General features: G+C 41.4%; 1 protein-coding gene across 3 annotated transcripts in view; it reads right to left on the reverse strand.

The window, feature by feature from the left end:
* sobpa (sine oculis binding protein homolog (Drosophila) a) overlaps positions 1-23,455 on the reverse strand; it is a 47,432-nt gene extending 23,977 nt beyond the window's left edge. For 2 of the 3 annotated variants that reach the window (XM_044047483.1, XM_044047482.1), the window contains exons 1-4: positions 23,253-23,455; positions 8,688-8,808; positions 7,811-8,020; positions 3,702-3,853 (exon numbers count right to left, since the gene is read on the reverse strand). In XM_044047483.1, coding sequence (XP_043903418.1) covers positions 3,702-3,853; positions 7,811-8,020; positions 8,688-8,808; positions 23,253-23,354 — 585 coding nt within the window. In that variant the 5' untranslated portion in view covers positions 23,355-23,455. Of the gene's footprint in view, positions 1-2,108; positions 2,133-3,701; positions 3,854-7,810; positions 8,021-8,687; positions 8,809-23,252 lie in introns of all 3 variants that reach the window. The other variant, XM_044047481.1, reaches the window with a different exon arrangement.

The raw sequence follows: 23,455 nt of genomic DNA on the forward strand, positions 1-23,455 counted from the left end.
GTCAACATCAATGTTTAGATTTATTGTAAATGCAAAAAAAAACAACAAGGATAACCCAGAGTGGAGCAGTGGCATATTTTACCATCTAAGCCATTTGAAATACGCTTGAATACATTGGTTATTTTTTTGTAATTGCACTTAATCCGACTTAGCCTGAATATAAAATGGATGATGTGGCATTTCGCCACCAGGGGGCGACTGCACTGGTTGCAAAAAGAACACTCTGTGGGAAAATGGATTTTTAAACGTGTGCAAAATGTATCCAGAGCAGTAAAAGGTCTTCTTCAACACAGCATAATGTCAATTTAGTCAATTATGTTCATATATTACGGGAAATAAATGACACAATACAGTGGCAGTGTTTACCAAAGTGTGGGCCACGGCCCCCTAGTGGTGTGATGTGTTGTGTTGTGATGTGTTCTTTGTCTTTTATCTGACCTCGTATAGCAGTACTACTGCATATAACGTAATAACGTGTCATTTTATGTGTAAGTATTCAGTAGGTATTTGCACGCCATGTTAATTTGTTCCTTTTTAATTCATGACTTGTTATTTGTGTTGACGGATAATTACGCACTTTGAGAGATTGAGCACTTTGTTGTGATCTATCCCATGTTTACATGAAAACAATAATATATATGAAAATGATTGATCCTAGATCAGAGTTGTGATTCAAGGTTTGGGGGTGGAGCTCAGAGGATTCTCAGACAGCATATGAGTGGACACCAGGGTGATTGACAGCTGGTATCATCCAATAGGAGCCTGGTTGCAGGTGAGGATTGTAAATTTCAAGTTGCAAAAACTCTTTAATACAAGAGTACATATGAATAATAATACCTTTTTTTTTAAAGTATACAATCACCTAATTGTATTGTTTGTCATACCCCTATATATATATATATAAAGTATAACATTTAACACTGATGAATCTTGTTATTAATTGAATTGAAAATGCATTTTAATGGCTCATTTCTCATTTTCTATTATTAATTATTTTATAGTTATTGTATTTTTATTACAATTCATTTTATTTTATTTATTTATTTGTTTTTATTGTATGTATTTGTTACTGCTTGGGTTCAGTACCAGTAGTGACTGCCTGTTTAACTACATTAAATGTGTTCCTGAAGCAAACCGAGTTTTCCCAATATAACAAAAGACGATGTGGATCATTTAAAGAGACAATCTCGTTCAAGATTTTGAACCATAGTAACCGGTTTGTTACATTTGACATGTATTAATAAAGAAACCGGACAATATTCCTTGTTTTTCCATCATTTGGATTTGTGTTAACGTCGTACACGGCATGAGCCTGCAAACAGCAGGAGTGGGTGAGACGTTGGAGGTGTGCAGCCTCAGCCTGTCGCCTGCAGCTCTTCATATGACACCTCACTTCACCTCTGTGGAGTTTAAATATTATCAGCTCCTTTTTACATGGAAATGTAACTGAACGGGTCACACAGTTAATTGTCATATATCTGCTATGACTAATTGTTCTTTTTATATGAACTTTTACTTTATTGCGAGACTAACAGGATGCTTTGTTCACATCAGCTTCACTTTAGATGTCTGAGGTCTTGTTTACAGCCTCTCTTACTGGATCTTTGATTCCAACTGTCAACTGTGTTGCATGTCAAATGTCATCAACCTGCTTTTCCTCTCCTTTCCTTTTTTTTTTTTTAAATATATAAACCTCCTCTGGAGCGCAGAGATCAAAATAAAATCTGATATGAGCTTCTGTAGCAGTGTTCAGACTCTGCGTATCATCACCAGAAGCAGGCAGATCACTTGTCATCATTCCAACATTTAGTATAATGAAAAATGCGCTATTGAATTAAATGAGCATATAAAAATAGTTAATGAAAAGAACATACATTATGAGCCACAGTTTAGACACAAGTTCAGGTGCTTCTCATGCTTAGGGGGGAAAAAAGTGTCAGAAAAGAAAAGAAACTGGATACGACATGAACAGACATTCTCTGTGTGCTCTCTCTCTCTCTCTCTTCTCTGGTTCCTGCTTCAGTGCAGTGCTTGGAAAGTGATAATGTTTGGATGAATAACTGACTTGAGGACAGACAAGCAGGAGAGGGAAAACACGTCATACTCACAGCGTAATTCCTTACATATCCCAGCTTTGGTACAAGAGAGAAAGGAGATGGAGTTTAACTACAGTCACTGGGTAAAACATGAGCACAATAACAACTTTGATATTTGCTGCCTGGCTTTCTAATGCATCACTGTGACCTTTGACATTTTGGATTGTCGATTGCCTGAGGGTGTTGTTAGAGTAAAATACATCGTTTACTCCAAACGCTTTCCCGCTTTAATGTAATATGTCGAGGACTTTAAAGTTGACATTTTCAAACAGATTTTTAGTTAAAATGACCTTTTATTGTCTCAAGTCAGTTGTAATATAATCATTGCAGAATAATGGCTCGGACTACAATCAATGAGGCTCCTCACGACTCATTGTTTCCCAAAAAAAAAAGCCAAATTTACCAAAGCCTCTTTTCCACCTATGGCCCCAGCTCGCCTCGACTCGCTTCAACTCACCTCGGCACGGTTAAGGTCGGAGTACCTAGAGTTAGTGATGCCGCTAAATACACCAGACTCCACTGTTAAATATTGAGATTTCAGACATTTCCCTGGTAATTATTGGAGATAAAACCCACGTTTTTAGGATTGTTGAGTCTTTTTAACTGATCTGCAGTTCGGCATTGTTCGGCTTGAGTCGAGCTTGTGGAAAACGCGCCATCACGTGTACAAATAAACCAACAACTCAGTCTCAAATGTCACACACCCACAAACTGGAAAGGTGTATTCTCGTCAAGTAACTTCTAATTTTTCTCTAATCTCTTCTCTAATCCCAGCAGAGGCTGCATCTTTAACACACACACACACATATGGGAATAATAAGTATGTGAACACACATATGATGTACATTTTTATTTTATTATATGGTTTATACATGACTGACTCAAATGATGACCGGTGCTGTTTCTGAGCATCGATTGTTGTCATAAATGTGGTTTTCAGTGAAAGCTATTGTACGTTTTTAACTCAATCCGGTTAAAGAAAATGCCAATTTATGTGCGTCTCCATCCCTCGTGAACGAGTAAAAGCCGATAAGAAGATGCGACTGAGTGATGTAAATAAAGAGCCCCACTGGCTGCTAATAGCTTTGCTGCTTCTCATCTATTATTGTGGTGATATTTCCTACATTTTCCCAGTGCAGTGAAATGTGGAGGCTTTTGCGTTCACCTTTTTACCTTTTACCAGTACGCCAGGTTTTCTATGTGATACTTCCAGATTTTTCTATTGAATTTTCTGCCTTTTCATTTAGGTGTTTTTTTTTTTGGTTTCTTTTTCTAAAGAAAAACCCACCTTGTGCCACTTTGAGATTACACAACCAAAAGCACTAGTTTAGCCGTTGCTATGAGACTGTGCCTTTACTTCAAACAATGGCATCTGAAAGTGATCACATTTGAGTTACGGCTTAAAACTGTTGATTGTTGAGCAACATTGATCCAACCAATGAAGTGACTGAGGCAAAAAGAGGGAGTTTTTAACAAGTGGTCCTGCAGCATAGTTAAGAAATGCTATGAAATATAGACCAATCTTAATTGTTGTGTTTTAAACATCACAGCTCTCCCTCCCTCCCTCCCTTCCCCCTCCAGCTGATGATGAGGAGAGAATCTTACCTTGTTTCTTTTAAAATACGCCCTGCGACAGGCGGCGAAGCACTTCTCACTGCAGAAACTCTTCAGCTCACTCCCCATGCTCAGAGAATAGCGCTTGACGCCGATCTTCTGGCACCAGGCACACATGATCTGCACGTTGGACGCGTCCTCATCTAGAGACGGACAACCGACAGTGAAGGGGTGTCAGGGTTTGATCTCTTTTGCAAAAACCTATGCTGATCTTGAGTGCACTGCCATCAAAGTGTTTAAAGAAGAAGCAGAATGTGGTTGATCCTCACTGAAATCATGGCAGCCAACTGGGACACAAGGGAATCACATACTAGCCACTAAAATCATACAATCTATGACTAAATAAATCTATGATGTGTTTTCACACTTTAGGACAGCATTTCCCATCATGCTTTGCAGCCATAGAGTAGACCGTATAGGGCAGTTCAGGTTAGCAGAGGAGCTATCCTCCGTTCCCACACTTGTAAACCCCATTTTTTTTGCCCGTTTATTCAATAAAGTTCACTAAACTTTAAAAAAACTCAAGTCACAACTAACACATCTGAACATACTGGTGGAGGAAGCGTCGGATCAACAGCTTGTGTGCGCTTTGATGATCTACTCTATGAACTTTGTTGCAGAGAATAAGTGGTTTCCACGGCAACACAAACGTCACCTTTTCACGCAAAAAAAAGGGGAGAAAAAAAGCAGTGAACATATTAAGTTGTATCCTAGAGTCAAGCAGGTGTAGCGTTTTATGAAATGAGCTATTTGTTAAGTGAAAAATCTGTTTCTCCTTGCGGTCCCGCAGGCAGCCGCATTTCCAGCGAGGACGAGCGTCTGTGTCTCAGGCTGGTCCACAGTTCCACTTACACATTTATGAAATTACAACATTAAAGTTTAGTGCAAATTGTAAAAATGGCTGCACGTTCTGTTGTTCTTCAGATTTGATTTGAGAAGAAAAAAGACCACAGTTTGCATGTTGTCCCTGTGTGTGTGTGTTGTGTGTGTGGGTTCAGACCAGGGGGCTCAAACTCAAATGAGCTGGGGGCCAGTGAACTTCTAGTCTGGTCAGGAGGGGGGCTGGGTGCCGGTCAGGTGGAAAAACAGTTTGGGAAATTCCATAAATACAAATTATATCTTAATAATCCATCATGATGTTGCAATTAAAAACCCAGGATGAGTATTTCACACCATTTCAAAATAAAAGTGTTTGCTTTTGAGGGAGGAGAAACAGAGGAGAAACTGGGCTGTCAGAGTGTAGGTTTATGTTTTTGTTGGTGTTGTTAGAAATGATATGAAATAAAAGTATAAAACAAAGCTCCTGATTGGACTCATTCCCTCTCTCGGTGGCCTTCACATTACCAGAAAGGGTGTTGCTCTTCTTCATTTGCATTGTAGGCTTCAAAATGTGAAACCTATGGTCTGTTGTAGAAGAAACATGGCAGCCGTCTTAAAAACAAGGCCCGTGTCTAAAGTCCATATAAAAAGATGATTCTAAGAAGTGATTATACACTTGTACAAACATGCTTATGGATGGTATATTCGATTTAAGTCAATAAATACACACTGGGCCTTTAATATCAGATTGAACATTGTAGTTTTGACAGTACTATCTACTCTCTTTTTAGTTTATATGTATTTACATGTGCAGATTTACTTTGTTAATATTCCTCACATACGCGGGAGGCTGACTGGAAGATGAAGATGGATTTGCAGTGCTGCTGTGAGGTCAGTGAAATGCCTCTTTTGTGGTAAACTGTGACTGCGGGGCTTTTAGTGCTGCCGCTGTAGTGATGAGAGAGATCCACTGAGATTGCCTTCACTATCTCCCAATTACCAAATTATGGCTGTGCTGGTGTGAGGGTGAAGAAAAAAAAACACCACACAACCAAGGCCCATTAGTCTTTCACCTCCACTCTTGTCCTTATCACACACTGGCTGTGTTGTTCACTTCTTAGTGAGCTTAATGGATCTACGGGGCCATCAGATGTTTAAGTAAAGACCAACTCACAATTAAGCGAACAACTCCCATGGGCCCTAAAGACAGCACAGTGGAGCCAGTATGCATATTTTACGGCTGTCCTCTCTTCTCATTCCTCAGACCCGGAATTAACATTCTCCCTGAGTGATCGCACTAAGTAAGGTCTGAATGCTCCGTCCTGAAGGTGTCCTCAGATCTGATCACAGGAACCACATTTACAGGTGGTTTGAGGACACATGTCCTCAAACCTCACGAAGAATGAAGAAAATGTATTTATTTTTTTACTAAAAGGACATTACAGTGGATGACAAGGCTTCCATGGATATGTTCCATGAGAATGGTAAATGGTAGATGGTCTATATTTATATAGCACTTTTCTACTCTTGTTGGCCACTCAAAGCTGCTTTACTCTACAATTTCACCTAGCGCATCAATGTGTATCTTTCATACCCGTTCACACTGTGCCGGCACAGCCGTCAGGAGCAACGTGGGGTTAAGTGTCTTGCCTAAGGACAAATCGGCGTGTCGCCGAGCGGAGCTGGGAATCTAACCCACGACCTTCAAGTTGCAAGGCTCTACCACTGAGCTAGTGTCGCAACCCTATGGCGGTGTCCTGGGAAGCCGCGACAGATGGAACGTGTGCGACACGTCCAACGGCACAGCATCGTGAGCGCGCCGTCATGATGTCATCAAGAAAAGTAAGTAACGGGAAAAAGAACTGTTTTTTCGAATCCCTGTCTTTGGGATTCTGTCCCAATAAACTGCTTTCATGCCAAAGTGTAAGTGAGTAGTAAAAAATCACCTTCCTCTGCCTTCACGTGTGAGGACAGATGTTAAGACCGGATCTCAACGGGGGACTTGGCCTCTATCCTTTTGTGAGAATGACACTAAAACAAGACCTCATGGTTTAAAGCTGACTAAGTTGGTGAATCCGGTTTTGAATAATCCAGGTACCACAGTGTAATGATCCAAGTCCAGCATCTTCCATCATATCGCAACATACATTCCACACAAAGAGGTGGAGTCGTTTTCTGCCTCCCCACATCCTGCAACAAGCCCATTTCAAAATATTCACATCTGCACGAAGAGGCGAAAAAGCAAAAAGTGCCTGTAATTATTCCGTCTCCATATTAAATGCCACCGTCGTGCACCGTACCTGCACCTCAAAAAGGTCCTTTGTCGGGTTTTTGCGGGGCGCATGAATAATTCAGCGTACGAGTGGTGGGGGTAGGTGGCAAGTTTAAAGGCGGCGTTGGCCGGGTGGTGGGTTGATGCTGGGTTTTAAGTGGGACCACACCATCTGTTTCTCCGCCTAGGCAGGGCCAGTGGGGACTCCTCTTGGGCGATGCCAAGGTGGCTCGCTCCCTCCGCCTGGGCGTAGCAGCCTCCTGTGCAACAGCAGACGCAAAGGGATAATGAAGACTCTGTCTGGCCGGGGAGTGTGGACATCTCCTCGGAGAGACGGCGGGGTAATATCGACACTCGGGCAGGTGGAGGAGAACAAGGTGTACAGCAGGTAGCGAGCTCATTAGTCGCCTGTCCCTGGCTGATACGGAGGCTTCCAGGCGAACGCAGAAACAGACAGTTTTCATGATGCATGTATATATTCACTTTTTTTTGCTAAGTGCTGGACAATTAGCAAATAGCAACTGACTGTGGACTTATAATTGTGGTTGTGCCAACGCTGGCTTAAGCCTTTATAGTGCCTGGTGGGCCAGGGGGCCCCCAAGCAGCCACTTAGTTTTGCTTCTGCCGGCTCTGGGTGGGGGGCATTTGAGTGAATTCATCAGCCTCGGTTTTTATTGGAAATTTAAAATGAAATCATGTAAAAAAAACAAACACAAAAATATAGAAGACGGTTGAAATTTAAAGCTGCCGTGTGTAACTTTTTGTTGATTTACTTTACGAGCACCGTGTTGCGCGTCGTCTCCGTCTGACTCATCTGACAATGGTTTGAACGGAACAAAAAAGAAAACGCTTGAAACTTATTCTCCCGTGTGAGTGCTTGAGCACATTCCAATGCTCTTTTCTTCCTGGCGGCCATCACGTTAAAGTGTTTCCTTGTATAAATCCTGAGTGTTTTCTTAATGATTCTCCTCTACGTGTCTCTTTCCAACAGTTATCGTTTGCTCTTTACCTGCAGGGGGTTTGATCAGCGGTGGAGGGATCATGGGGACCATGATGGGCAGGTTGCCGTGTTCCATGGCGCCGGGCGTGGAAGTGGACGGCGTGGTGGACGGCTCGGTGACTCCGTTCCTGGAGGCTGGCAGCGACTGGGAGCCGTTGGCTCGATCTGGAGAGTCTTCACTGCTCTCTGTCGAAGCTGGGATTTTTGGCAACAAGTTTTCTGGACGGGAAAAAAATCAAGGAAAATAAGCACTGGTGGGTTATCAAATTCACAAGAATGACCGTTCATTCAGTCTTAAGGGAGAGCTCATAAACTATGAGTGGCAGGCTATTGTAGAATAATATAAAAATCTTTTATTTATACATTTTTTTTTATTGATACATCACCATCTGTGATTTTGCTCAATTGTCCTTGAGAGATTGTTTCATATTAATGTTGTTTTATGCTTGGTGTTATTATTTTCACTATTATATTCTTGTTTTGCATTTCATTATATATATTTTCTTTATTCTATTTCCTCGTATTAGGGCCACATGTTAAAAAAAACAAAAAAATATATATAAAACAGCATGAATTCTGGGTTAGGGTTACTTTTCATCTCAGAATTCATGCTGTTTAATTTGATTTTTTTCCCTCATGGCCTCATGGCCCACGTGGTATACAGATAGTAAACCATGTGATCTAATGACTCAATTAGTCTATTCGTGCACGTGCTGCCTTTGTAGTCTTAGCATTCCCACTGATTTCCTCAAAATAAAGCAACGCTGAACAGTGTGTGACACCAGCCAGACATAAAGAACACATGCACTCAATTTAATGCACGGTGCTTTAAATAAAAAAAAGAAAAAGAAAACAACAACAACAACAAGGTGACAATAACTGATACCTTTGAGAACAGAGATGTGTTGGGGCGTCTCCCCTATCTCCAGGTTGTCCGAGTCTCTGAGCTCCACCTTGTCGTAGCCGTACCAGCCGAGCAGCTCGTTCATGGTGTTCTCTGCAAAACTCTGCAAGAGAAACGGCTGACTGGTGAGATTCACATGCAGGAATCAGCCAGACTCTTTTCAGTGATACGGTCATGTGTTAAAGATCAATATGTCTATACAAGTCTAATCAGTTACAGTAGGACAAAAGAATCATAGATGTAAGAAGAACCTGAAGGACGACCGTGATAAAAGCATATGCACAAACTGTTCCTGAGCCCTTTTTACAACTGGTTTTATTTCACTGATACAAAGATTTGCCCAGAGACGACCACAACTCAAAGGTTTAGACTCTTCTTCAAAAAGGTACGGCTCACCCTAATTGGGGCTAACTCCTGTCCAAACACCGCAGTGTGCACCCAGTCAAACTAATGGCCCTTATCATTTCACGATAAAAGAGGAGGATCTTATCAGAGAGTAGTAAAAAACGACTGGAACCCTCTGACAGCTCTCTCACCACAAAAGAGAAGGGCAAATAAGAACATCAGTCGAGTTACATGTGCTTTTGACTGACTATTTAAAACGTCTGTTGTTCTTATGGCTCCTCCTGATGGGATGCAAAAGTTGTGAGTGCATCTGTAATTTATTCACCATTAAATCCATAAATACATTTTTTGTGCCAAATAGTCTACTTCAGGGACTACGTAATTTGTGGGGCATCTATTCAACGAGGTGGCAGCAGCAGCTGCAAGCCTTAAGTTCGTGGGCTGCATGTGGGTTGAGGGAAGTGATGAAATATCAGAGTTTTCTTGAATGCACCGTGGAGCCCGTCCTCTAAAATCAATAAGCTGCAGATTGCTCAACTTTTACTAGTTATCATGTGCTGCAGTTTGTCATTATGGGGTGTGTGGCACAGGTCAGTCTGAAGAAAGCTCACACGACTAGATCTGAAAGAGTAGAACAGCCAACTTGGAGCTTACTTTAACACCTAAGACGCAAAATGTCCACATGTTTCTGTTTAGAAACGTCACTCTCGTTGTACATGGATAAGAAACTTCATTTAACATAATTCCAATAGAATTTTTCGAGTATTTGATTAAATTCTATGCTCTGTGCTTTGTTATTCCACCGCTCTGAGTGTGTGTCAGTGAAATTACCATTGGCCTCGAAGTGCAATTTCTTAGCTTAGTGTGTTTAGTGTGTGTGCAGCAGGATATGTGTGTTTCTTGGTATGTGTGTGTGTGTGTTGGGGGGATTTATTTTAAACAATCCTTGTGTAATCCCATTGAATATTTGAATAGCGTTTTTGCTTAAAATGCCCATCCCTAATTCCCAGCTATGACTCAAAGTCCTGAACTATCCCTTTAAATCCCTTACTTCTATCAAAGGATTCTTTACATCCGCTACACAGTGTTTAAATTGAGCGAAGAAGACTTATTATTTCATGTCCTGGAGTCAACCGTGCGTCCTTTACAGTCACCGTGAGTACAATTCATGGAATGTTTGGAAACTTCTGGAATTCAAAATAGATTCCTGTCCATTGAAGAGCATAATTCACCCACAGTTTGGCCACTAATTTCAAATATTTTAATATTAGGAGACATGCCAATCCTTTTTTCCCCTTTTTATTTTGCTAAAGAAATAGTTGAAAAGATTAATACCACCTTATGTTTGTTCCTTGACTCTTTATGAGAAGCTACACTCCCTTTCTGGCTTTAATCACACTTATAGTCAGTCAGTATTGTGGTTATCGCTAAGCAACAAATAACACTTCACATTTGGAAACTATCGTAATCCAGCATATGTGGTATTTTGTCCCAGCATGAATGAAACTCTATGCAGGTGAAATATGAAAGCTTTCTGCTCCATAACACAGTCAATAAACACTGAGCTGAAAACAAAACCATAACCCTGCTAATGCATGCAGCCCATCATCATCACCACCACCACCACCGCGGCGGCGCTCCTCAGCTGGAATATTCCCAGAGGCGTTCGTTCACTCAACACTAAACTATGGTAAATGTTTCTGTTATGTCTCACTGTTACACAAAGATTCAAATCTGTGTTCCTGGAAATCCACAGCAGTAAAACAGAGGATGAATCATGTGTAAATAACTGGTCTGTGTGATTATTAAGTATTAGTCACAACATCGCTTGAATTACCAACTGAGAGGAAAAAAAGAAAGCTGTTCATAATTATTTTGTCGATTTCATTGCTCAATACAAATTGTATTATAACGACATGTCGTGATTATAGTTTAGGTCTGTATGAGGCGCGGACACACGGTCGGCACTGCCTGACCTGTGTGCTCCCCCCTGCAAGTGTCCTGCAGCGAGAGCCGGGTCTGAAAGCATCGCTGCCAAGCGTGGATGAGAAGAAACTCTCATTTTAGCTACTTAACACGGAGCGTCAGACATGCATGACATGTGGGGGGGGGGAAAAATAGAGTTCATGGTCACGAAATGTGAATTTGTGCGCACAGAATAAGTATAGCCGTGGGTTTATCATTCCCACCAACAACTTGGACTGGGTAAGAAAATGGAGCGCACCCTCGCTTGAAACTGTGACACTAAAGTAAAGTTAGAAAGATATTCACAGATTCAAAATGAATAAATAAATAATAAATTCATCCCTCGCGTGCCCCTTTTTGCTTACGTAGCTCTCACTATTATTGATTAGTATTTTGTGTGCACGTTATACCTATTTCATGACCATTAATTAGTATTTTGTGCACGGATCAGAGTTGTTTTTGCCCCCATGTCATGTGTGGGGCTCCATAACTTAACAAAATCTATGTTTGCCTAACTCTATGATATCTTATATGATATAGGTTTGCTGCTTTAGCTGTCTTTTCTGACTGGAGATGGACTCGGGTAAACCGCTCACTCTGCTGCACCAAAGCCCATCATGAACACCTGTGTTTTTAGCTCACAAGCACATGGGAGCGTCTGATCGAATGCTAATTCTTCATTTGGTAAGTTTGTGTCACTAAACACTGAACACTGACGTCACAAAATAACATATTAGATGACTGTATGGAGGCTCAACAAAGGCTTAAATGATCAACTGTGCGTCATGATGTAAAATCAATGATTTTCTGTGTGGTGCCGTTGGGGAGTCGGTGGTTTACGACCACAGATTTCAGCCAGAAAAGTCTGTCTTAGGGCAAGTTGGAGTAGTAAAAATATTTCTTAAGATATCATTCGCCGTCACCGGGCACAGATTTAATTAGGTGTGCCTTTCATTGAGTGGCTAAAGTTAGTTTTTCCTTGTGTAACCACCAGCAGGCATGTTGTCATCACTGCATCAGCTGTCACTCAAACATCACTTACAAGCAGCACTGCATTTGCACATTAATGCTGGAAGACCAGTGCATCTATTGCATATGCACAGCACCCTCAGGTTTGTTTGTTTTTTATTTATGTATATATATATATATATATATACATATATATATATATAAATAAACTGGTGTGGATGTTTGATCCCAAGAGAATGCGACAGAAAATAAACTTCTAACTTGAGTGAGTTTACATTTCTCTGAAGGATGTTTATTCCCAGCTACTGAGGCAGGTCTGCAATATTGATTCATGTTGTCCACCTGTGGGCGGGAGGGTAAACACGTCTGAAACCAGAATTTCATTTGGCCGTGTGAATCTACAAGGTGCACTTTCACAAGAAAAGAACTTGTGTTGCTCCACAAACAATGGGCAGAATCAAAACTTGGCTTGTATGGAGCCGGTCTGTGTCCACAGCCTGCAGACAAACGCTCAGTCCACTGACTCCGGGAATGAATACAGATTCAATTAACAGCGACAACTGTTTTGAAAGGACCTTTTACCTTATCACTAACCTAACCACAACTCACATGAGAACATATTCAATCAGGGGCTCCAACATGAGTTTCTGACTAATTTGGACCAGGTTTTGGTCCATATGAGTACTGCTGATCCTGATAAGGTCTGTGTTGATGACAGCAAACAGAACATTCTGACTTGCATTGATAAATTCAATGCAAAATTTTGCCTGATGAGGGCCTGCTGTTTGAATCCTATCACCACTGTCCACTCTTTAATGTCGGTATATAACAAAAATGTTCCTTAAGAGGTTAAAAATTATAGACAGTAAATGTTTTTTTATTAAATAATGTTACCAAAGAAAGCTAATTCAAGCCAGTTCATTCACCCATATACTTTACAGGCATAATTTAACAAGAAATACAATTTTCAACTATGTTATGGGAGTTTATCCACATGTTACAATAATTATTGGAAAATAATACATGATTGATAGATTTTTTTATTATTTTTTAAAAATAATCTAGGGGCAGATGATCTGCACACATGATTTGGCAGATATTTTTTATGTCAAATGCCTTGTCACATCCATTTATCCAGGCTTGGGACCAGCACTAGGAGTACACTGGATGTAGCCCGCGTGGCTGGGGTCAATTTAGAACAGAGGTGTCAAATGTGTGGCCCATGGGCCACATGAGGCCCGTCAAACGATTACATATTTGAATGAAAACATGGCCTACGACCTTTTTTTATTTCTACGGATTAATTTCACATCACAAATATGTTATTATTGTGAAGGATGAATCATTCCATGTCAAAACAAACACTTTTAATATGAAATTCTTTGAAAAATCCTCATGAATATCTTTTGCTCCCAAAGAAACTCGTAATATGCTGCATTTTGTTTCTCAGAACAGTCGCGCTGCTCCTGGATCAGTTTAGCCTCATCACTCATCTCTCTTTAGAAAGTGATAAAATCAAACATCTCGTGCAGACGCCGCCATGTTTTAGGAAGAGGGAGAGTCTGGTCTAAATACTGGGAAGTCGTTATTAATAAAGAATGACAGGAGTTATTGATCTGTCTGTTATAATACACTACTGTGGTGGGGTGGTCAGTGGGTAGACGTGGTACAGGCTTCCAATCAGTGACAGGTGGATCAGAACCACCACACACACACACACACACGTGCCCTGCTCCCGCTAGAGGGTCTGAGTGTGTGGCATAAACATGAACATAAACATAAACATAAACAACAGAGGATTTTTGTCCCACAGGGTCGAACGCTTGAACACTGCTAAATCAGAACGGCTTACGTTTGCTGATGTAACCACACTTCTGCTTGAATGAGTGACAGCAGTGCTCGCGCTGCCCGAAGGCTCCTGAGAGTCACATTTACGAGCACATCCTGAACGGAGTTCAAGTTCCGACAGCCTAAACACACAACCACGCTGTTGCCCTTAGTGATGCCATATGAGCCCCTGTTCCATCGCGTGTTGCGTCATCCTGAATTGTAACTGAATGACGCTAAGATTTCCTCTAAATTGGACCATTTGAAACTGTAGTGAGTCACTTTTAGGTCTCATGTCAGCCAACAACAGTGATACTGTTTTATATAAAGACAAACAGAGGACTGAAATCCCAAAGAAGTGAATTCTATTGCTCAAAAAACCCTGGTTGCTCCTGCCCCCACCCGCCCCTACACTGCTGCTGTATACACACAAACGCTCCCTCATTTTTTTCATCGTCTAGCACCATTCAACTCGACAGTTCTCGGTTTACGTTTACTGGGTCATTGGAAATATTAGTTCAGTACTTCCTGCATGAGCGTCAACACATGTTTTCAGGATTTTTAACTGATCTACAGTTTCATATGCATGACTTCTAGACCAAAAAGAGGCAGAATAATAAAAACGAACAACAAAAATTCACCAAACGATACGCACTGCAGCTTTAATTGTAATTACTTTACTTAATAATGTGCTTTCTGCTCAGGGATTTCCTCTCACATTTCTGACATACATGGAAAACAAGCAGAACACAGTAAACACTCAGTCAAAGTGTTTTATAAGCCCTGTGTGACATTTAAAGAAAGAATATAAACAAAATTTTCTCCACATCGTCATTCAACAAAGCCGCTCTTTGTCCCATTTTATGGGCAGTAGTAGAGTGAATTTGTAACAGTGAGCCAAATAGTGGCAGAGCACTGACACTGGCACGCACAAATCCAACAATTAGTCCAACCTCAAGGACGAAACCTTCAGAAGAAAAAATCACCCAGGAGAAAATCCTCTCTTTGAACAAATGAGTTGGAGCATAACCCGTCCTGAACGTATGCACGAGTTCAACGGATGTGGCTGTAAAATAACCAGTTCATGGAGGGGGGGAAAAAAAACACAGCATCTCTCTGTGTCTCTCTTTCCTTCCTACCATCCTGTCCTCTGTGTCACCCTACTACTTTGAGAAAGTGGGAGTATTATTAAGACTGAAATCTAATCCTGGTTGGCGGCTCATTAAAGCAGTGGCACTAACTTTGGCTGTAGCTGAGCTTTGGAGGAGGAGGAGGAGGAGGATCTGCTGCAGCCACAGATGTCTATACGTTACTCTGGATGTAAAGGTTGTTTCATCACAATCTCTGTTGATCAGCTTTCTTCATGCCAACAGCTTCGAAAAGCGTCAGAACAAAGCTGTGAGTGCAGTCCAAACTTAGATTTGTGTGTATTTAGTCAGAAAAGTAAAAAAAAAAGCCCTTGATAAACTGCATGGCCTCAGGGTGATGAGTCCAGTTGGTCCATCTGTTTCTGTCAACTGTGTGTACAAGACTTTGGCACAAAGCACCACATCGGAACAATTATTTGACAGATTTTTCATGCAGGAATTAATAATCAGTGTCTCCAGAGAAGTTGTGTTCCTGCAAAACACACTGCCCGGCACAAAATGAGTTTACACACACTTTTGTTGGACCGCCTTTACACATCGTGAAGTTGGACCATTGTGTTCAGTCTTCTCCGGCACATCCCAGGGATTCTCTTTAAGCTTTGGCTCTCGTATCTGTGGTGATATGTGTGAAAATGATGACTCGTGCTTCATCGATGAATCCTAACATCTTAACATCAGAATATCCATCACATATGTCACTGAACCTAGACCTGAGCAACTGAAGTAACCCCAGATTATAACACTACCCCCACAGACTTGTACCATAGGGCAAAGTATTAGATTATAGATTATATTTCTTTTTGCATTGTTTAGGGTAATGTGTTTTTACACATTTTTAACACTCAACATTGCTGTTGTAATGTTGTTACCTTATTTATAGTTGGGTTTGCACTGTGTACCTGAGTTGAGATGTACATTACTACATATATATATTCATTTATTTTATGTCAACCTGATTGGGATCTACAGCAAATACAAAATCTTTTGACCACGAGTCTAGGAGCAGATTATCTGAACAACTAGTACCTGCAATCATCCATGCATCCATCTGTCCATCCACCCAATCGTCCATCAATTGTCAATCCATGCACCCAATCATCCATCCACCTAATCATCCATCCATCCATCCATGTCCTCATCTGCCCATGGGCACCTCCACAGTTTGACCTCATGTGGACTGTACACGCTGACTACGCATGATCCCGAAGAAGACGGTAACCATGGAAACCTGTTTAGTTACTGTGTCCACACACCTATACAAGCCATCACTCAAAGCACACAAGGACATGTAAGACATCGGCAGCACAGCACACAGTTATGTAGTGTCTCTAATTCATCAAGTAAAGTTATTAATCTGACTGCTCCTCTGCGTTTGAGTACGTCGTGGTCAGTGCGTCACTGTTATTTGCAATTCCTGACATGTAATAAAGTAGTAAGTAGTAAAAGTCCAGGCTGTGGCTCGAGGTGGAGAACAGACTGATGACCCATCTGTTTCTCCAACCACCAAATTGACAATTGAGCTTCTTTTAGAAGACGGCAGAGCGTTGTGATTTATTTTAACGTGGCGCACAATTGCACACACGGTGCAGAGTTCTGTACACGTTCATATCTGAGAGCCTGCACAGGAATGATTCATTCTTTCTGATATTGTAACTGCTCATGTGCCCGTGTGCTGTACATGTTTTGTGTTCCCATAATCATTTACATTTAAAAAAACTACTTCTTTCAAACCTGAAACCTTAAAAGACCTTCATAATCTAACAACCAGAATCCGGTAATCCCAAACGACTCCTCACTTTTGGTAAAAGGGTCAAATGTAGAAAAAAAAAAGCAGCAACATCAATGGGACACGCCAGAGCCATCCCAATGTATAAGTGGACTAAGCGGCTGTTTGGGGGCTCCCTGATCACCAGGGGGCCCCAAGTGCTTCACTTTGTAAATTAAAAAGAGGCCATTTTTGTGATTTTACTGCCCTCACAAACAAAGTGACACTGGCTTGGAGTAAATAACACATGTATATTATAATTAATGCCATTTAAAGGGTTACATTTGTATAAATAACAGTAAAGCACAGGTGACACCTACATGGTGGGAGGGAACCCCAAATTATATTCAGCTTAGGGCCGCATAAAACCTTGGGCTGGCCCTGAACAGCATACTTTGTGTTCTCCACAAATAACCGCTGCAGTTTAATTAGGTAAATCCTATTACTAAGGTCATACATCAAGTCGTTGTTTAGTTATTATTGTTTACCTCGACATATTCAGGAAACGTCTACATTATTATCACTACAGGAGAGCGGCTCCTGATAAACATTGCTTAAGCTGCTATAACTATAGCTCTGTGATGGTGGACACCACAGTGTTTCTGACAATACACACACACAACAGGCTCCTTTTTTTTTTTATTTCTGTGACAATTAACACCCTATGTAATATCCCAATGATATACAATCATTCTAAACCCATCATAAAAGCCATCATTGTCTTATTGACACAGATCTGTGCCGTGTGAATATAAATCAGATTACTCTGACTTCCAGTGGCTAATTCATAACTGTATTATGAGGACACGTGTGTAAACTATTTTCCACACTCATAAATATGTTTATGCTTGAAAAGCCAAAAAGATTTTGTGTGGCCTCCTGTGACCTTGACCTTTTAACATCCACGTGGTTTATATCCCTAGGCTTTTAGAAGATCTGTACAGATACAGTATTTGTGTGTATATAGAGAAAAAAAGCTTATATAATCAAAAAACACATTGCTTATCTTACTTTATTACTTTTTTTTTTACCGTATACTTTATTCTTGTAGCTTCTCTTTGTGCCCCCTGTGGCTGGGGTCAATGGGGACTTGAACTAGCTATCCTTCGGTCACAATTACAAAATGTTGTAATGCAACAAAAAACACTGAAGTTAAGACTTCCAGTGTTGTGAGGGCAAAGCTTTGACCAGAGAGTCAAAGGAAAGGGTTTATTGGTCTCATTTTCTCCAAAAAAGGTGGATGTTAAGTCGCTAGTATACTGAATAGCCACCAGGCGGCGATGTCACTGGTTGTAAAAACAACTAAAAAAATTAAATGTCTCAGTCTAGTTTGAGCTCCTCTTCAATCGCACATGATTTTGTAAAATACGTTAAAAGATTTAAGCAGAAATAGACGATAAATCACTGCGCACACTGTATGAGTGGACACCAGTGTGACTGACAGCAGGTGACCGTCCAGTCGGTGAACGTCCAGTAATAAAACACCTGGTTTAAAATGTGTTGCCTGTGATCGGATTGCGATCGGATGCCACCCGACCACCTGTAAGTACAGGACGTACAGGATTGTTATCCGATCTGCCAAACCACTTCAGGAGGTGGCCGGAGGCGCGTTGCGACCACATAAGTGTAAATGCAATGAGTCTCCAATGCGTCTCCACTCCACCGTCGGTTGTAAGGCGTCGATACAATAGTGTGCGGATAACAACGCTGTTGTTGTTGATTATTGGCGGCACACTAGAAATCTTTACAGAAGACGAAAGAGTAAGGGGGGAAGACCGTGATCGGATAGCAATCAGATCTTGATGTGGACACTATAGACGCATGTTAACCAGGTGTAAATGCATGTGGTGAAGCATTATGCGATCACAGAAAATCCATTCTAATGCCAGGTGTAAAGGGAGCCGCTGACATGGTGCCGGTCAAATCACACGTCTCCAGGCTCCATTTATTCTATCTACAGTCGATGTTAAGAACCCAGTTCTGGAAAAGAGAATGGTTGGGTCTTACAATGAGTTTATATAAAAAGTTCAGGGATAATTGGACAGTAATCATAATACCTCCAGTACAGCAGTTCAGTGACACTTCACTTCCAGGAGATAATGATGAAATTAAAAGTCTCCCCTTCTTCTTTCCCTCCACTCAGACCCAGACATGGCCTGTAAACGACTTGTGGTAATGATGATGATGATGATGGTGGGAACTGAATACCTTGCAGATAGAAACCAGAGCAGGTCACAGTACACCGTGATAAAATTCCCGAATCCCCACGCCAAGTTTCCTTTGCCTCCTCCTCCTTCTCCACTTTTCCACTCCCTTGCACCCTCTCTCTTTCTCTCCCTCTGCCTCTGCTTTCATTTCCCTCAACTTTCCTTGATATCTGATCCAACAGAGACACTCAGATTACAGTTTTTACAGCTCAGCCAGCCAAGCGCTGTATACATTCCTCTCTCCCTGTTTCTAAGTCAACCCGCTCTCCAGCCTCTCTCTCTCCGATCCCCTCCATGCCCACTCCTCCTTCTTCTAGATTACTCACCAGGGCTTATTTTACCATGGTTCACATTAGGCAGCCAGATGAAGGAAACACTGTCAGACTGCTGGCTTTTCAGAGCAGGATCCTCACAACAAGGGCACATTGTGGGTCTGTGTTAGTATTTTTCCTCTGGTCTGGGAATGAAATATTGAGGCTGAACAAATCTGAAGAGAAAACGGGAACAAACTGAGTGTCTTTCTGTTCTTGACACTTGAGCATGGGACACTTGAACCCAGGATTTTTTATTTTTATATTTTTGGTAAAGTCACTAAAAAGGTGACACTGTTCTCATTGCCAATGGTTGTTCTGCCCTGTGATGGTGGTGGTGGTGGTGGTGGGGTTTCACACATGCATGAAGTCACAAACGTGCAAACTTAAGAATGCCAGGGCCCAAATCCTCCGAGGTCCACCACCAAACCTTTGAATCGTGACTCTGATCAACACACTTTTCACACGACACGCAATTCCCATACATATGATTGCTGTCATGTGAACACAAACAATCACTCTATGCCACTTTATTTCTGAACTTGCATGTCTTTCAACACATGCATGTGGTTATTACAACTTTAAAAACAAATTAACATTGACTGCAAATACTGAAATATTGACCGGCTGACACTGGATACTTTCACATAAAATGTCACAATATTACTATAAATATTACCTCCTATACTAGGTCAAATAAAAGAAACTGAACACATAATTTAAACGCCATGGATTTGTTTTATTCCTTCGAAGTATTTCTTAAAATCTAATTGTACATATTTTACAGCAATTTAAAAACTATTTGGGGCCCACCTGTTGTACCGTCACGGCCCACTAAGGGGCCGCGGCCCAGCTTTTATAAAGTGAGGATTAAACGTTACAGCTAACAGCCAGATGATGAATGCACATTAAAGCGTTGCACCCGATGAATGTCAATTAAACACGTTCACACTGAAGAGAAGCCCGTTAACCCAAGATTTAACAGTTAACCGCTTGCATATGTGTGTGTGTGATGCTTACACAACCACACAATCTGCACATCTTCTAATTATTTAAAAAATATATAGATCTATTTTAAGGCTGCAAAAACGAATACATTGATAATCATATACTGATGAAATGTCTTTGGGCTTTGAACAAGATATTTTTTGAAGGTGTTTGAAGAATTAATTATTGATTCATTGAGAAAATAATTGACAGATGATTGACAGTGTGTGTGTGTGTGTGGAGTTGTTATAAGAAGGATGTTGATTTTCCTAAACACCATCAGAACACTGACATTTTATATATCGACGTATCTAAAAATGCAAATGCAGTTGACATTTTCATCTTCTGTGTGTTTGACTGATTCGAGTTACAGTTTCTGGACATTTTCGACTAAAAGAGATGTTTATTATAAGTTACGTCAGTTCGCTGAATCCCACATGACGACCAGTGTCACGACATCTATCATCAGAGAGCAACACACACACACATACACACACACACAAATAAAACACCATCATTTGTGACTGATGTCTGTCATCATGTAATTACGTGCTCGGTATGAGAGAAGACATTTAAATAAAGCGTGTGAGAGAATGTTGATTAATGATGATTCCGCTTGACATTTCCTCTCTGTTACACCAGTTAAATGACAAAATTAAATATGTAGTTCCTCAAGACAACCATTCACTCTGCCCTGAGGATGCTCATCGAGATTTTCGACAATTTGAATGCTCTAACACAACCTTTACTGCTCCCCTGATGAGCACACACACACACACACACACACACACACATAGACACACACTTAAGTTTGTGCAGCATTTGTAATGAGGACACTCATAGACATAACGCATTCCCTAGCACCTTACCCTAACGTGAAGCATTGCAACTAAATGCCTAACCCTAAAACCAAGTCTTAAAAAGACAAAGATGCGTACCTTGTAAAATACAAACTGTGCATTTATCTTAAGTTATTTTATAGTTTACCATTCATTATCTCTTGTTTGTTTTTTTGTCTTTTAACTTTTAGACTTTATTTTAATAGTATTGTTGCTGAGCGCTCTACCTCAATTCCATTGTATTTGTACAATGACAATAAAGATTCTGACAGAACACGAGGACCAGCCAAAATGTCCTCACTCCTTATGGTTTGTACGTTTTTTTGGTCGTCATCGGTGACGTCCATTCATTTGGACAGCCAAAGCATTATCCCTACACCACAAACAAATAATCACTAACCTCAACCTAACCACAACTCAAATCTTGGACCTCAGACATGAGCTTCTGCCTCATGGAGGACCAGGCTTTGGTCTCCATGAGGAGCACTGGTCAGTGTTTATGCCAGTAAAAGGTCCTAAAGAGGCAATAAATACAGACACACACACATAAACCTCCCTCCCTGCATCAGGCAGCATAATGACGGGTGAACTGTATGAACTGTGTTCCTTCACAAACTGAAGAGCATGATGAATAATTTTCTTTTTCTTGTTTTTTTTTCCATGTTCCAAAAATGTTCAGATTTAAATTGCAGTTATTAAAGCGTGTCACCTTCCTCTAAACCTCTCATTCACGTTCCACGGTAAATAATAAGCAAGGACTTCTCTAAGGCTTCAGATCCCGAACAGGCATGTGATGGTTTGATGCTGCACCTGCATGGGTGAAATAAACTAAGGTACATACTGTAACATTGCTGTCAATCAACAGGCTACATTGTCATGTTATGTTTTTATAAAAATCAATGTGAGTCTCCATATACTGTCAACATTTTACAGCAAAAGAGGAGCTGTGACAACTGGTATTTTGGTGAGGTCTCTACAGAAAAAGGGCTTTCTGTGGCAGCAGGGTTGTTTCAGGACTCGCTCAAAAGCAGCACTCTAGCTTTTCCCGCTGACAGACTAAAATAAAAAATTAAGAAAGAAAGAAAATTGCCATTTGCACAATTATACTCGCGGCATGTGATCACCTGCATGTTCATCCACGAGCGCAGTAACGCTGGGTGACTGTGCATGTGTCTGTGTCTCGGGCCAAATGTGTACAAACAATGAAGAGATGGAGACAAAGCGCGCGCACAGACACACACACACGCGCAAAAATGCCAGGAACACTTTCTTTCTCCACAATGAACCGCTGAGGAGCAAAGGGCTCAGATATCACAATGTGAGCACCGATGGGGGAGAAAACACACACACACACTCACACACACACACACACAGAAATAGAAACAGCGTGTGGCTGAATATTGGGAGAGATAGTCGTGTACAGGGACTAAACACAGGAGACATTGTGCTCACGTCGAATGCGTAAAGCTCACGCGCGCACATCTGGATCACACGCCTCCGAGCAGCTGGACAAAACACATACACACACACACACTCTTCATCTCGTGTGTGGGGCAAACCCACACAGACACAGACGACGCGGACCCGCAAAGGCATCGTGGCCACACACACACACACACACACCAGTGTTTTCCCCCATTGATTGATTGAGACTAATTGTGAAGAGCGGCTGCGCTCTGCTGCGCTGTAGTGTAACAGTGTAACAGTATTAATAGCTGTAGTATTATATAGAGGCTCCTGTTGACGCCTTCACTGACGCACTGGATTTTCCATTCACTCGCAGAGTAAAGCCATGAAAGGCTGGGAGACACACACACACACACACACACACACATAGAGCAATGATGACATGAACACACACTCAAACCTTTTCTCCACTGACTCTAAACTTACTACAGGACACAAACAGCGCGTGGCGCCGCATCCATTGTGCTGAGGCTGAGGCACGTGCACAGACGACAATACAACTTACATTATTTAAACAAGAAAAAGAAAACATAAATCAAAGTTTGACAATCATGAGCGAGAACACCTGGTTCAAACACACACACGCACGCGCCTCACAAGGCGCTCCGCTTCCGCGCGTAATCACACGCAGCTGCACACACAAACACACACGCGCACGGAAAGCGAGAGAGAGAGAGGGAGAAAGAGAGAGAGAGAGAGAGAGACGCGTCTTTTTACCTTCATCTCCTCATTTATTTCCCTTTTCACCGGGTGTGCTGGTTTTCTTTTCTGGTTTCTTTTATTTTCCGGAGGTCTGCCCTCCTTTTCCATCTCTGCCATGTTTTTCTCCCCGTGACACTTGTGTCAATATTTGCGGTGAGGATGAGGATGGGGGGTGGAGGGGCAGGAGGAGGAAGGTGGGGAGGAGAGAGGAGAGGCAG

This window comes from Solea senegalensis, linkage group LG16 (assembly GCF_019176455.1).
Source record: "Solea senegalensis isolate Sse05_10M linkage group LG16, IFAPA_SoseM_1, whole genome shotgun sequence".
Lineage (NCBI taxonomy): Eukaryota > Metazoa > Chordata > Actinopteri > Pleuronectiformes > Soleidae > Solea > Solea senegalensis.